The sequence below is a fragment of the Zalophus californianus genome, chromosome 10 (genome assembly GCF_009762305.2).
Source record: "Zalophus californianus isolate mZalCal1 chromosome 10, mZalCal1.pri.v2, whole genome shotgun sequence".
Taxonomy (NCBI): Eukaryota; Metazoa; Chordata; class Mammalia; order Carnivora; family Otariidae; genus Zalophus; species Zalophus californianus.
In genome coordinates, this window is record NC_045604.1 from 32,348,679 (window position 1) to 32,364,383 (window position 15,705).

Below are 15,705 nucleotides of genomic sequence, written 5' to 3' on the forward strand. Positions count from 1 at the left end.
AGGAATTTATCGATTTCTTCTAAGTTGTTGAATTTGTTGGCATAAAATTGTTTTAAGTAATCTCTTATGATCATTTATATATTCCTTTGGTGTGAGTTGTATCTTCTTTTAGTTTTGATTTTATTTATTTGAGAACGCTTTCTTTTTTTCCTTGTAAGTCTAGCTAAAGTTTGTCAATTTTGTTTATATTTTTAATGAACCAACTCTTAGTTTCACTGATCTTTTCTATCGCTTTTTAGTCCCTATTTCATTTATATGTGCTCTGATGTTTATTATTTCCTCCCTTCTACTAAGTTGGGGCTTCATTTGTTGTTTTCTTAGGGTTTTTTAGGTGCAAAGTTAGTTTGTATACCTGATATATTTCATGTTTCATGTGGTAGGCTTATATCACTATAACCTTTAAAACTATTTTGCTACATCCTATAGATTTTGGTGTGTTGTATTTTCATTTGTCTCAAGGTATTTTTTTAATTACTTTTTTTTTATTTCTTCATTGAACATTGGTCATGCAGTAGTATGTTGTTTAATCTCCATATATTTGATTTTTCCAGTTTTCTTCTTGTAATTGACATCTAGCTTTGTACCATTTTGGTTGGAAAAGATGTTTGATGTGGTTTTCTTTAATATATTGAGACATGTTCTGTAGCCTAACATATGAAATATCCTGGAGATTGTTTCATGTACACTTGAAAAGAATGTGTATTCTGCTGTTTGGGGATGTAATGTTCTTTATGTATATTATATATAATATATAATATATATTATGTATATTATATATTATGTATAATATATATTATATACAATATAATATATATATTATATATTATATATATTATATGTAGCCCATCTGATCTAATGTGTCTCTTAAGGCCATTGTTTCCTTATTGATTTTCTGTTTGGCTGATCTGTTCTTTGATGTAACTGGGGTATTAATGTCTCCTGCTATTATTGTACTGCTGTCAGTTTCTCTCTTTACAAATGTTATATCTTCTTGCTGGATTGACCCCTTTGTCATTATGTAATGCCCATCTTTATTTTTTATTACATTCTTTGTTTCAAAGCGTATTTTGTCTAAGTGTAGCTACCACACTTTCTTTTGGTTTCCTTTTTCATGAAATATCTTTTTCCATTCCTTCACTTCCAGTCTGTGTGTGTTATTACATATGGTGTGAGTGTCTTGTAGGCAGTATATAGATAGGCCTAGTTTTTTTTTTCTTTAATTATTTAACCACTTTGTACTTCTTGATTGGAGAATTTATTCCATTTACATTTAAAATAATTATATATACTTATGTAATTATTGCCATTTTGTTTGTTTTCTGACTATTTTGTAGTTCTTCTCTGTTTTGGTCTTCTCTTGCTTTCTTCCTTGTTGATTTGATGGGTTTATATTGCTGTATACTTTGATTCCTTTTTCATTTTCTTTTGTGAATCTACTATAGGGTTTTGCTCTGTGGTTATGATGAGGCTTACATATAACAGCCTATATACATATATGTATTTTAAGTTGATAGCAACTTAAGTTTGAATGCATTTTAAAACTAAATTTTTACCCGCCTCCCCATAAAAACATGTTTTAGTTTTTAATTTTTTTAGTGAGAGAGAGAGAATGCATGTGGGGAGGGTCAGAGAGAGAGAATCATAAGCAGGCTCCACACTCAGTGCACATGAAGCCTGACTCAGGGCTTGATCTCATGACTCTGAGATTATGACCTGAGCCAAAATCAAGAGTCAGACATTTAGCCAACTGAGCCACCCTGGTGCCCCCATGTTTTATGCTTTTGATATCAATTTTAAATCTTTTTATTTTATATATCTCTTAACTAATTATTGTTGTTATAGTTATTTTCACTACTGTTGCCTTTTAATCTTCATAGTAGTTTTCTAAGTGTTTAATCTACTACCTTTACAATGTATTTACCAATGAGATTTTTACTGTCATCCGTTTTCTTAATAATTATACCCTTTCTTTTCAGATTAGAGAAATCTCTTTAATATTCTTTGTAGGGCCAGGTTAGTGGTGTTGAATTCCTTTAGCTTTTGTTTGTCTGGAAAGCTCTTTATCTCTACTTCTAATTTGAGTGATAACCTTGCCAGGTGAAGTGTTCTTGGCTGGAAGTTTGTTTTTCCCCAGCACTTTGAATGTGTCATGCCATTTTCTTCTGGCCTGCAGAGTTCCTGCTGAGAAATCTGCTGATAGCATTATGGGGGTTCCTTTGTAACAAGTTATTTTTCTCTTGCTGCTTTTCAGATTCTCTAAATTTTGATATTTTAATTATGTTTCTTGGTATGCATCTCTTTAGGTTCATCTTGTCTGGAAGTCTCTGGGCTTCCTGGGTCTGGATATCTGTTTTCTTTCCCACGTTAGGGACGTTTTCAGCTATTATTTTTTCAAATAAGTTTCAAATAAGTTTTCTGTCCCCTATAATATAGATGTTATTCTGCTTGATATTGTCCACAGGTCCTTTAAGCTATCTTTACTTTTTTAAAATTATTTTTTTTGTTTTTCTGATTTGTTTGGGTGAGTTCCACTGCCCTGTCTTCCAGATCACTGATTATGGTGTGCTGTTGAACCTCTCTAGTGTATTTTTCAGTTTAGTTATTGTTCTGTGACTTCTATTTGGTACTTTCTTATATTTCCTCTTTTTGAAATTCTTGCTGTGTTCATCCACTGTTCTCCTAATTTCAGTGAGTAACCATTACTTTGAGCTCTTTATCAGGTAAATTACTCATCTCCACTTCTTCTAGGCTTTTTTTTTCTGGAGCTTTATCTTGTTCTTTCATTTGGAATATATTTGTTTCCTCATTTTGGTTGGCTTTCTATTCTGTGCATTAGATGAAATAGCTATCTCATTCTTGAAAGAATGACCTTGTGTGGATGAACCTTATCATACAACCCTTCCCTAGCTCTTGGTTGTCTCTTGAACCTTTGTGATTGTCTAAGCAGCCTGATTTATTATTGATAGCTCCTAGTTGTTGAGATAGTGCCACATTCTCTGAATGTTCCAGAGGGAGGGATCTATCAGCCCCTAGTTTCAGGATGGTTGCAAGCTAGACCCTCAGGCAGCAGCTTCAAAGGTATGTGAATAAATAGTTTTGCAGGACAGTAGTCAGAAAGACTGCTGGTCTTCAGAACAGTCTGGAGACATACTCTTGGTGACAGTGGCAAAAAGTGTGGCTTCACACAAGTGTATGAACTCCTTTCAGGGAGGTACTGGTGAGCTGCAGCAAGGCCAAGGAAGAGTGCAAAGATGATATCCCCTGGCCTATGTTCACTGAGAGTACATTGATAGCCTCTAGATGTGTGGTAATCCTAAAGTGTGCCCCTCAATAGAAGCTCCAGGATAAGTAAATAGGAAAACTGTGTTTCCTTCTGCTGTTTGTAGTGCCCTGGGGGTGGTAGCCTGCCAATAACTTTCTCTTCTATTATTTCAGACCTGTGGGGCCCAGAAACATAATTCTCCCTGGCCACCAGAGCCAGATGTTCAAGGGGCATCCCCTGTGTAGGCTGTGAATTCCTGCCGGCTCTCATGGGGCTGCAGGGATGGTACAGGGCCAGGATGTCCCCACCACTAGAAAGGTAGAGGGAGAAAGCAAAAATGACACCCACCAGCACCTCTAATCTGGAGAGAGTTTGAATAAGCCCCTCCTCCTCTGGCAGATGCTTTAAGATTAGCAAATGAATCTCCTTCATGTAGGTCCAGGTGCTCTTCATACTGCTGCTTTTGTGCTTGGTCCTGAGGCAGGTGGGTCTGCATTAGTTATTTAAGAGTAGAGTAGAAGCTCTATTCCCTGCAACTCTTTGTTCTCCTCGATGTAAGCCCTCTTGGTTTTCAAAGCCAGACATTTGGGGCACTCATCTCTCTGGTGCAGGTCTAAAGAGTTGAGGTGCCTGGTATGTGTCACAAGCCCCTTGCTTATCAGGGAGAAACTCCTTGAGATCCCTCCTGATTGTTGGTCACCACATGGTGGATGGGATTTTGAATGAGATCTATCTCTGTCTCTTCTACATTTCTCAGTGTGGTTCTTTTATACTTTGTTGTGCAGGAGCTATTTAGCTAGTTTTTAGGTATTTTTCTGAGGGAATTATTTCATATGTAGCTGTAGATTTGCTGTGTCCATAGGAGGAGGTGAAACCAGGACTTACTCTGCCCTCTTGAAATGCCTCCTTGTTTTGTCTTTATAATAGCCATTCTAATGGGTATGAAGTGGTATATCATTGTGGTTTTGATTTGTATTTCTTTAATGAATTGTGATAGAGTGTATCCATGTGCTTATTGGTCATTTAATTTTCTTTTTTGGAAAAATATCTGTTCAAGTTCTCTGTCCATTTTTAAGCATGTTTTGTTGAGTAGCAGGAGTTCTTTATATATTTAGATATTAATCCCTTATTAGATATATGATTTGTAGATATTTTCTTCAATTCCATAGGTTGCCTTTTTACTTTGTTGATTATGTCCTTTGATCCACAAAAGTTTCTAATTTTCATGAGGTCCCAATATGTCTTTTTTCTTTTGTTGCTTATGCTTTCAGTGTAATGTCAAGAAATTACAAATTCAATGTCATGATGCTTTTCCCATATGTTTTCTTCTAAGAATTTTAGTTTTAGCTCTTACATTTAGGTCTTTATCTTTTTTTTTTCTTAAAAATAAAAATGAAAATGCTGAAGTGTGCTTTTGAATTAATCAACTTCTCTAGGATTTTGTACAATTTTCCCCTTAATTATTGTTTGATGTTTTTTACAAGAACTAATTTACTAAGATATGAGCTGTGCTATTTGATATAATTTAATTCAAATAAAAGTTTTTAAAAAATTTTTAATGATTACCTGTGATTTTCTAATTTTTAAATTCAGGGTGTATTTTCCATCCTTTTGTTATCTTTTTAAATTCTCATTCAAGGTGCACCTGGGTGGCTCAGTTGGTTAAGTGTTGACTCATGGTTTCAGCTTAGGTCATGATCTCCGGGTCTTGAGATTGATCCCCATGTTGGACTTCATGCTCAGTGAGGAGTGTGCTTGAGGGTCTTTCCCCTCCTCCCTCTCCTTCCCCTTTGCCCCTCCCTCTGCTTTACATGTTCTCTCTCTCTTAAATAAATAAATAAATAAATACTTTAAAAAAATAAATTTTCATTTGATACTTTATTACTCTTGAGATTATAGTTTTCTGGATTGGCCTGACATTGTTTTTCCTTTGTTTCTAACCGTATACTAAGTCTTTCTGTGGTCTTTTCTCCTTTCTATACCTAAAACTTTGATGTTCTTATTTTATATTCTTAGTTTTCTCTTCTTTCTATACATTTATGAGCATTTCATACATACTCATAGCTATAAGTACCACTATATTTTGATCTTTAAGAATGTTCTTTCTGAAACCTGATTATATCATTCCACTGCTTACAGTCTTCTCATAGCTTCCTTTTCTTCTCTTAGAATAAAATCTAAACTTGTATGCAGCCTGACATATAAGAAGCTCCATGATCTGGTTTCTTATACTCTTTCCTGGCTAATCTGCTTCTTCTTTCCTACACATAATGTACTATCCAATTATTTTGAACCACTCAAATTTTCCAGAACATAATCCTACATAGTTGTCTTTCAAGATTATGTCACTCACTCATGATTACTGATAGAACACTCATCTTTTGAGATTCAAAGTAAATATCTTTAAAAAACAAAACAAAACCTGAATTCAGCACACATACTACTCCAGATGCTTTTAATTAAATAGAATTTAAATGTATTATTATTGAATTAAGATACTCCTTTTACACTTCTTCTGAGCAATCTCCTAATTTGACAATCAGATTTTATATTATAATAGCAAGGTTTTGGTGTTTGTCAAAAGTTCAGGTGTTTTTGTGCGTGTTTGTGTAAATATTTCCCCCTCTACACTTGATGTACTTAATTCTGTGAAATACTCATTAGAAGGTCATTTTACACTTGAACAATTTTGTGTTGAAGCTATACGGTCATTTTCCTAGGAAAATAACTGGAAATGTATTTAATTATAGTAATGGAAACTTAAAACCAGAATTCTACTTTGTGATTATTTCTTGTTCTTTGTTTTTGTGAGTATACATGTGGAACTAGCATTAATTCTATTAGTCATCCAAATTTTGAATATTTTACTTTTAGAAACTTATTGTTAAATTAATGCTTATATATCTACCATATGTCATTTTCTCTGAGACCATCAATAATGCTGGGATATATAAAAGAAAATACTGTGAGCAAATCCTTATAATTTTAGTTTTCTGAAAAGGGAATAAGAGAGACTACATTTATGTTCCTAATTAGAGGAATATATATTGTAGGTTCACAGTATTAATTAAAAAACCAGAAGTAAATCTATAATTGTAATATTTTTTCTTTTTATCTTTAATCCAGTGCCACAGGCTATATAGATTGATATTTATATTTTATAATTGAAGTTATCCTTACCTGATCAACATCAGGCAAGTATAAAGAAATTTTAAAAGCTAGACTTTAAGAAACCTTATGTAGCTGTAGGAAATTTGTATAGACAGAGCATTAATATCATCCAGAATATTCTGTGGCTATATTTCATTGCCTAAATGGTCAAGAGATAAATTCTATAGTCTTTTCATCATTCTAAAGAGAATTCCAAATAAGCAGTTTTGAGTGCACACTTTGCAGACAGTTATAGAAATTGGAATTATTAAGGTTTGTTAGTTAATTTATAAGACAAATTGTGGGAAGTTATGTGCCTCATATCCAAATTCCTTAAAATTAATTATTACCTTTATTGAGCAATTGCCATTTCTTTTGATATATGTCCCCACCTAAACATTTTAAGAGAATATAAAAATCACGTATATAAAAAGCTACCTTCATATATTTATTACTGGGTTTATATGCATAATTTAGAAAAAGTGGTGTGCATATCAAGGTACATTATTATTATACATATCCTAGGAAGTGGATGTGTTATATATTTTATTTAATCCCATTTATTGTTGGTCAAGTAGTGACTGAAAGCTGTTTAGAAAAGAACTATTTAGAATAACCTGTACACTGTATCTTAGTACAGTGATCATACTAAATTGTATCTATTCCTTAAAAATTAGGTTTAAGATTTTAAAATTAAAATGGAAAATGGAAGCATTCAGTGATCTGATAAAAAGTTGTATTATTTTTATTCAATCCCATTGTTCTTGGATTTAATGATTTAAGTGATCTCCTCTATAGCTAGCATCAGTGTTATTTTATAGTAATGAAGTTTTGCCAAATACAGATTTAAACTAAATGGAAATATTGCTATTATGCTTTCCGTATAAAGATATTTGATTATCTTTTCCGTATTTATTAAATTTAAATATTTCAATTTCAGTTATTTGAAACATTCTTGTGGAAAGCAGTTGTGTAAAACATGTCTAATATGAAAAGGCACAGTGCATGATTTATCAAGTAGTTTTAATTATATTGCTTTGTATATAATTCATTTATAAAATGTACTTTTTAATTTTACTCTAGGAAAATGATTTGAATGAAACTCTCAAGTCACTCTATAGCCACCCAGTACCAAAGGCAAACACTCCTGTCAGTTTGAGTGTGGTAAGTATTCAACTTTTAATTGATGTTTTTGTCATAGCACTTTCTCATTTAAGAACACATGCACCTTTAAGAAACTCTGCCACCAGGGAAACGTCAGTGCTCATAAGAACATTACTGTCTGATGATATTGGGACTTTTTGCCATGCTTCAACTATCATAATGTATATTAGATGTATATTTTTGTAGTTCTTAAATCACAGGTTTTTTATATTTTACACTAGAAGTAACCAAATATGAGAATATTTTGTGAGGAATATTGATTTTCAGGTGGTGAACTCTGTCCATAATACGGAAATACAGACACACATACACACACACAATAACCTTCAGAAAATGAAAACAGTACATAAATAAGAATTGAAAGTATAGCATATAACTAACCATATGATAAAAATTGTGAGTGAAAAGTTTCTTCTTTTCCCACACTGCAATCCATCCTCTCTTATAAACACCAAACACTGAAAATATGATCGAAGTTTGTCAAACAGTAAGCCTGTGGTGGTGTAGATTACTTACTGCTGAAACTTTTAATGAGCACATTAGTATTTTGGGAGATTCTGTAAATGTTCAAAGTTAATGAACACAAATGTGGATATTTTCATTAATATTCAGCATATCAAAAAATATTAAAATTTATTTATATTCATTTTAGTTCTTCCAATATAGTGGTAAATGGTGCAACTTATAAGGAAGAAAAATATATAATGATGCAAGAGAAATTGAAAGAAAAAGTAAATTGAAGTGTATGTAATCGTATTCATAGGTCTTTTGCTTTTTTGCACGATAAAGAAATTGTTATTTTCATTATATTCTTTGTTTGGTAATAACTTTCTTCTTACCTAAATTTTTCCTGTAATTTTGCTTAATAGTCTTCTCTGACATTATTCTGTTCTTTCTATTTTTACTGTCAGCAACCTGGTTCAGACGCTTAGCACTTTAAATAGTTCTTACTTTAGAGTCTCTCTTTCTAATTCTTTTACAAAAGTCTGTCAGATTAAACTTCCTTAAACTATATAAAGTTTCTTGCTGAAATCTAAAAGCTCCCCGTTTTCTGTAAAATTTGTCCAAACTTTCCACCAGGCTTTCATGACCACACACTACTTAGCTTCAGTCTACCTTTTCATTTTAATGTCTCACTTTTTTTTCCTTGATTGATTTCCTACTCTGGTCGCATTGTTCTGTTCATCTTCTTGAATGAACATCGTGCTTTCTCATTTGTACACCTTCCTTTTTTACTAAAGCCTCTTTGTATTCAGTCCATCTTTAGTCTAGAACTAGCTCACTTCCCACCTTTGTGAAACTTTTCCTGTGTTGTTAACATCATAAAGTGTTCTTTTTTCCCTGTGATCTCCACACCTTTATGTCTGCACCCTCTTTTGTTGCACACTGCCAAAGTGGAAATATTTAATAGTCATTTGGAGATTGTAGACTGGAAAGCTAAGGATAACCTGGAATTTTTAACCCAGAGATAGTAGTCATCTGCAGAAATAGTTGTAGGAATACTTGAGTTATTTAAAGGACAGAATATAGAGAGAATAAAGCAGAGGCCAACGTCTAATTGCCCGAATAAACTGCATAGAAGAAGAAAGCAGATCCAGTGAAAGAATTAGGGAACAGTTAAGGAGAAACTCAGATTTGTAGGTCACTAAACCCAGAGGAATGCCAGGTTAATGGTTAGTGGAATGAAGTAGAAAGGCAAAGGAAAAATATTAGGAACAAAGAAAAGCTCCAGATTATCAAAAATAAGTGTCATTCTTTGAAGGAGTTGTATATATAAGATGACTAACACTTTGTTAAAGGGTGGAGGAAATATAGGTGCTAAGATAATAGAGGTAGCTATTCTAGAGCATTAATGAGAGATTTTTAAAAGTATGCTGCCTTTAAATTGGAGTATCATTTGTTCTGGAGTAAATATCTTACAAAAATACATTTCAAAAGTACTGGATATTGAAACACTTCACCTTTATTAGTAAGAATCATAAATCAAAAACTATTAGACCTCTTAATATATAAGAATAGAAGTTACTGGTTTAAGTCACAATCACTAAATATGTGATACTAAGCAAAAAAGTTAATATCTTTTGATTCTTTTTCTTCGTTTGAGAAATTGAGTCCATTTTTGAGAAAGTTGGGGAGTTATGTGAAATGATAGATATATCTAGATATACTATGATAAAGCTATCCTAATATTAGTTGTTAGTGAATTGAAATTTTATTTCATATGGACAATATATTTTGTACCGTAGCTGAAATAATCTTGTTTAGAGAATTTGAGTGACTGCGTTCTATTCTACGTATGACAGTCATTTCTATAATTTAAGCCTTCTTGTAAGCCTTTGAGCCAATGTCTATGGCAGCTTTCAAATCTTGTACACCTTTTCTCAATACGGTATCAAAAGAATTGGCAGATTCAGCTGGTTGATAAAATATTGTCTTAAATTTGTGTAAAATCCATTTAGTAATTACCATTTGATTTCAGCAACAACTTTTAACTAAAGTGTTGTGCTGTTCAAGACTGGCAGAGTTGGGATCCAAAAGCACTTGTCTTCAGCTACTTGTTGAGGTTTTAGTTTTATGATGCCCAATTAAGTTTGATCATCCTGGGAATTTTTGTTCTTACATAAAGTGGAAAGAAAATTTTGTTTGCACAATTTCCGATAGAAAAATGTGAGAAGCCTTGGGAAACTACTCTACTCTCTTACAATATCATATTTTGTGAATGCTCCAACACATGAATTTTTCAAGGTTTGACATTGAAACCACGAGAATATCACAGATTGTATAAAAAGTTAATATTTAGTGTAAATGCTTATTTTGAAAGTACATTTCAAAATCATTAAATATCCACAGCATTTTCTACTCTCTGTTGAGAATGAAAATACTTTCTTTGAGATTTTTCTAGCATAAAATTAGCAAAACAGCATTTAAAATAGCATTTATAATTAATGGTACTTTCAGTGGATAATATGGCTACATGGGTTTGTCTCAAATACACAGCAAATTGTGTAAACTTCCCCCCATGAAAGTAAAATATTCATTTTTTCTCTCATATATTATAAGAACCAAGAGATATTTATTGCCAGTGAGCAAGTTCTGAAAGATCAGCCCTTCCTAGTACCGGTGAGTTAAAAGGACATTGGCTTCTAAAAATCACGATTAAACTGAGAAAATAATTACTTCTTTCAGTCTGTTTTTAAGATTCATTCCAGTCCTTTGGGAAATGGTTAATTTGATTCTTTTAAGAAAATTAATCATTTGGAGTATATTTTCTGTTTATACAATCTTTTAGATCATAGTTTTATGAAATACAGTTCAATTAAAAACTCCTCCAAATAAAGTAGTTAATAGAGACCAAATCTATGCATATTCTCCATTGTCAATAGTAGTAATGTTAACGTGCATTCACAACATAAGATTTCTGTCACATTTTTTGTCACAAGGTCTCAGGAGACCTTGTGATTTATCTCATATTGTTCTTCTCCCCTGGAAAATTTTACATTATGACTGTACTAACTAGCCTGTTCTGACTAGTTAACTGTGCCCAGTATTGGCTAGAATGTTTCTTTTCCAGTCTTTAATTATAAGACAGTATTAAATATGTCCTTATGTGATTAAGATAGGAAAATAATTTTGGAGATTAATATGAACAGAAAATAAAACAATTCTGGTGATTTAGTTGTGCTGATTCTGGGTGGTAAAATTTGGGAACATTTGGGGAACATGACATACACAATATACTTTTTATGTAAATAGATCCATGAACTGTTGTATTGCTTTGAATATTATAGAAGCTAATTACTATTTGTTTAGTGGGTGTCTGAGGGTCATATTTTGAGATCATTACATTTTTAAAAAAGTTTTAAATATTTAAAAATTATGTCCTATTGCTGCTTTCAAAATAATATAGTAGCTGATATGTACTAGAGAATTTTGTTGTGACTTACTATAGAAACTCGGGAATCTTAATAGATTTTGATATATTCTTGGGTAAGCAACCTCATTATTTTCCAGTCTCCCTAAATGTGTTTATATGTATATATATATATTTTTTTCAGTAATATACTTTTTTGTCATAATAAACTTTTTCCAGGATTCTTATTTCAGTTTTAAAATTGAATATTTTTAACCAACACTTAACTCTTTGAGAAAGTTATTGTTCAATATCATATAAACCTGCCATGTTATTTAAGAATTGCTCAAATTCAGAAACCTAAATGTTAATCCTTGGCATTTATTAATTTAGTTGATATATCTTTTCTTATTTTTTTCCAAATTACATACATATTGCTATCAAATTTTAATTCTGCTTTTCTTATTGATTTATTTCTATTTATTAGCATTCCTACTTCATTGCCCCAGATGTAACTGGACTCCCAACAATTCCTGAGAGTGTAAGTTTTCTGTTTTCTATGTATTTTTTTAAAGATTTTATTTATTTATTTGACAGAGACACAGCAAGAGAGGGAACACAAGCAGAGGAAGTGGGAGAGGGAGAAGCAGGCTTCCCACGGAGCAGGGAGTCCGATGTGGGGCTCGATCCCAGGACCCTGGGATCACGACCTGAGCTGAAGGCAGATGCCTAACGACTGAGCCACCCAGGCGCCCCTGTTTTCTATATTTTTTAATGCTTCTCATATTATGAATTTTATTTATTTTGGTCTCAATGCCTAAAGATTTCTGTATAGAGAAATAGAATACATTGTAATTATCTGTTTTGTTAGAAATAGGAAATAGGAATATCTCTTTTTTTTCTTGATGTGTCTGCTACTTTATTCCCTTCTTAATATCTGGTTGTAGGTAAGGAAAATTTTATGAGAAAAACTGTTTCTACCACTTGAGGTAGTTCAGTAGGATCAATATATATATATGTATAATAGGTCCTGAGCTCCCCTGGATCAGGTAGAGGAAATATCTAAGACAACTCTACTTGGTAGGGGATAAATACAGGCAATGTTTAGGGAATTTGAGTGACTGTGTAATATTCTATAGAACACACATAGTTACTTTAGTGAACTGACTGTAGCATTTTCACACCCATAATTACTTAAGTGAACTGACCGTAGCATTTTAGATTACTTGTATAACTCTATGAAAATCTTAATGTCCTGTACTTGACTTCTTGATTTTAATTCAAGTGACATATATTTTGTAGGGCTTGAGGGGTACTGCAAGAAATTATAAAAATTACTAAAGTTTGCATTTTATTTAGGGTCCTAATTGTAGCCATACTAGAAATAGTTTCAGTGTTTTAATAGTTATTATAAATTAATATTCTGTAGAAAAATTTACATGGAAAGTAGAAGTGACAAATAGGCTTTTGGTTGCTGTGTGAAAAGGAAATTTTATCTTATGTACTTTTTTTCAACTTCTCTTGGAAAGATACAATGAATCAGTAGAAATAATTCAATAAAAAGTTAAGAAACATCAACAGGAAAAAAATAAATTTCCAGAAATACTTATTATTTTTTTCAGAATTCTACTGTTTGTTCTTCCCAAAATGTTTTCAAACCTAAGTGTTTGGTTTCCAAAAGTACATGGGTTATGAGTGAATGAAGTCTGGGGAGACAGTTGTAAATTTTCCAATATCAAACCAAGACTGTCTAGTGGTATTTTTAGTACAGATGAGTCCAGATAACTCCTATGAAAAGACTAGATGAAGCTGTTTTTAATGTGGGCCTAAAATAGGTTATCAACACAGCATTCTGTGTTGAGAATTATTTCTCCATCTAGAAATTATTTTTCTTTGAGGCTATAGGGAAAATACTAAGGTTGAATGCCATAAAAGTAATCTATATGAAGAGCTGAATTTGAAGATGAGGTAGACCTCAAATATAGAAAACAGCAAATGGATTTCTCCCTACTAAATTCAGCATCACTCACTGATATTACAGATTCTGTTATATGCCCTGTCATTACCAGTTTGTCCTGGTAAAATTTCTGCCTTCTGGAAACCAAAGAAACTATTTATTGGATTTCTTGGTTTCTTGCGCAACTAAAAGTTTCTACCTCCTAGGTCATAGTCTATTTAATACTACAGTTTCATTTTATTATCATAGGTTATTCAGTCTCTTCATTATAACTTTCTGACATGCTTAAGTTTGAGTACAGAAAGTTAAAAATAAGAAGGAGAAGTTCTAAAAGTCAAAGTTAATGTAGCTTCTGCCAATTTTGATCTTATGTTGGGGAAGTAATATAAAGTCTTAAATCAAGGAAATTAGGCTAACACCAAAATTTATTTGGTTATAGGAGCATAGAATAGGTCTGACATGGGATATAAAAAACAGGTTTTCCTTAGTAAAGGACCAAAGATCTGCTTTATGAATCCATCTCAATCTTTGTGTGCTTTGTACATGGTACATACTGTCAGACAGTGATGTTGCCTACTGAGTGATTGGCAAACATAAACAGACCTAAATGTATTTTCTGGAACAGCAGTTCTCAAATTTCAGTGTATATAAGAATTATCAGGAATTTAAAAAAAAAAAAAAAAAAACAGATACTTGGAGCCATACTCTGAAGATTACAAGTCAGCAAGTCTATAGTTGGGGCCCAGGAAATCAGCTTCTTTTATAAGTACTTGGGGAGGGAGAGTGGAAAATGTATGATCCTCTGATTACCCTCTGAGAAACATTTTGCTGGGGTAGGATTATGTTTCAAATAATAATAGAACGTTATGTGCCTTTTGTAGCTGCAGAATAGTATTAAATTTAATTATTTTAATGAATACCATTTTTAATAATAACATCCTTTGAACTTTAAAACTTGTTGGTATATGTATAAAATATTTTCCTTCGTAATCACCATGAGCTCTAACTTTTACACAATTACTTTTCACTTGTACAGAGAAATCTTACAGAATATTTTGTTGCTGTGGATGTGAATAATATGCTGCAACTGTATGCCAGCATGTTACATGAGAGGCGCATCATTATTACCTCTAGCAAATTAAGCACTGTAAGTACTTCACACTTCTCCTTTTAAGAAAAATGTATTGAGCATTTCACAAAAAGACCCACGAACCTCCGCAGACTTAGAAATGTTCTATGTGTACTTATGAGACAATATCTACATACTTTTTTGATATATGGTTTTAATCTGGCTCTTGAAGTACAAAAGTCTGATTTATAGAAGGCCTTCTCAGATGCATTAAGTCAGGTTAATTATTTTTTCTTATCAGGAGATGAGAGTTTTTTTTTTTTCTTTTTAACTCTCCAGAGTTCATTTTAGTGCCTTCTACCATATAAAGAATTCTTAAGAGCTATTATGAGATCTTTATTATTCACTTGTGGCTTTTTCCATTGGAGCTACTTGAAAGAAATCAAGGGGCCATGATAATAGCTGCTATCCTAACCTGGTAATAGGTAGATTCATCTTTGTTGCCAAGTAGTGGTTTGGGAGTAGCTTCTATAATAGTTCTGATTTGGAGGAGCTCTTCAGGCTGATAATAACTTAAAAGTCAAAGTAGCATTTTTTTTTTTAATCACAGGTTTTTATGCTACTCGCTGAAATGTTCTTTTGGAAGGTCTTCATTACTGTGGTAAAGGCAATGAGAATAGGAGTTTTCTTGGGTCATAGAAAAATATTCAAAAGTATTTTGCTAGGTTTCCTAACTTTTTTCTACTGTAAGCATTATAATTTTAATATTTTGACTTAAAAAATTTAATATAAATTTAAACAGATATTTATTAAAAACATGTAATGTTGCATGAAATTTGCTTCCTTACAAATTTGGTTAATTGACAAGAATAAGATCATATTTTTTGTTTTGTTCTCCCATAGTAAAAATGAAAACCTCATTCTATGAAGTTTTAGTATGTTAGCAGTTTCAGGAGTTTTCTGGGATATCTATTTAGTCTTTAACAATGAGAATCATATTTTTCGGCAGGTTAAATGGCCACCCCAGGGCCAAACAGCTAATTAGGGACAGGTAATGTGAAACTGGGTGTCCTGATTCTAATTTTGGGTTATTTCCATTACTCTACATTTGAAAAAATACACTTTTGAGATTTTGAATTATAATATTGATATGCCCACTTTTCCAGAAATATTGAAAATATATTATTTTACATATTGAAAAGCACATTATATGCATTTAAACATATGATGTAGTATAATCAGAGAGTAAGCAC

General features: G+C 32.2%; 1 protein-coding gene across 6 annotated transcripts in view; it reads left to right on the plus strand.

Moving 5' to 3' along the window:
• The window catches only part of DENND1B (DENN domain containing 1B), a 271,874-nt gene that overhangs the window by 114,452 nt on the left and 141,717 nt on the right, over positions 1 to 15,705 (plus strand). For 4 of the 6 annotated variants that reach the window (XM_027611195.2, XM_027611198.2, XM_027611199.2 and 1 more), the window contains 4 exons: positions 7,496 to 7,576; positions 10,637 to 10,696; positions 11,914 to 11,967; positions 14,420 to 14,530. In XM_027611195.2, coding sequence (XP_027466996.1) covers positions 7,496 to 7,576; positions 10,637 to 10,696; positions 11,914 to 11,967; positions 14,420 to 14,530 — 306 coding nt within the window. The remainder of the gene's footprint in view (positions 1 to 7,495; positions 7,577 to 10,636; positions 10,697 to 11,913; positions 11,968 to 14,419; positions 14,531 to 15,705) is intronic. The other 2 variants (XM_027611197.2, XM_027611200.2) reach the window with 1 other exon arrangement.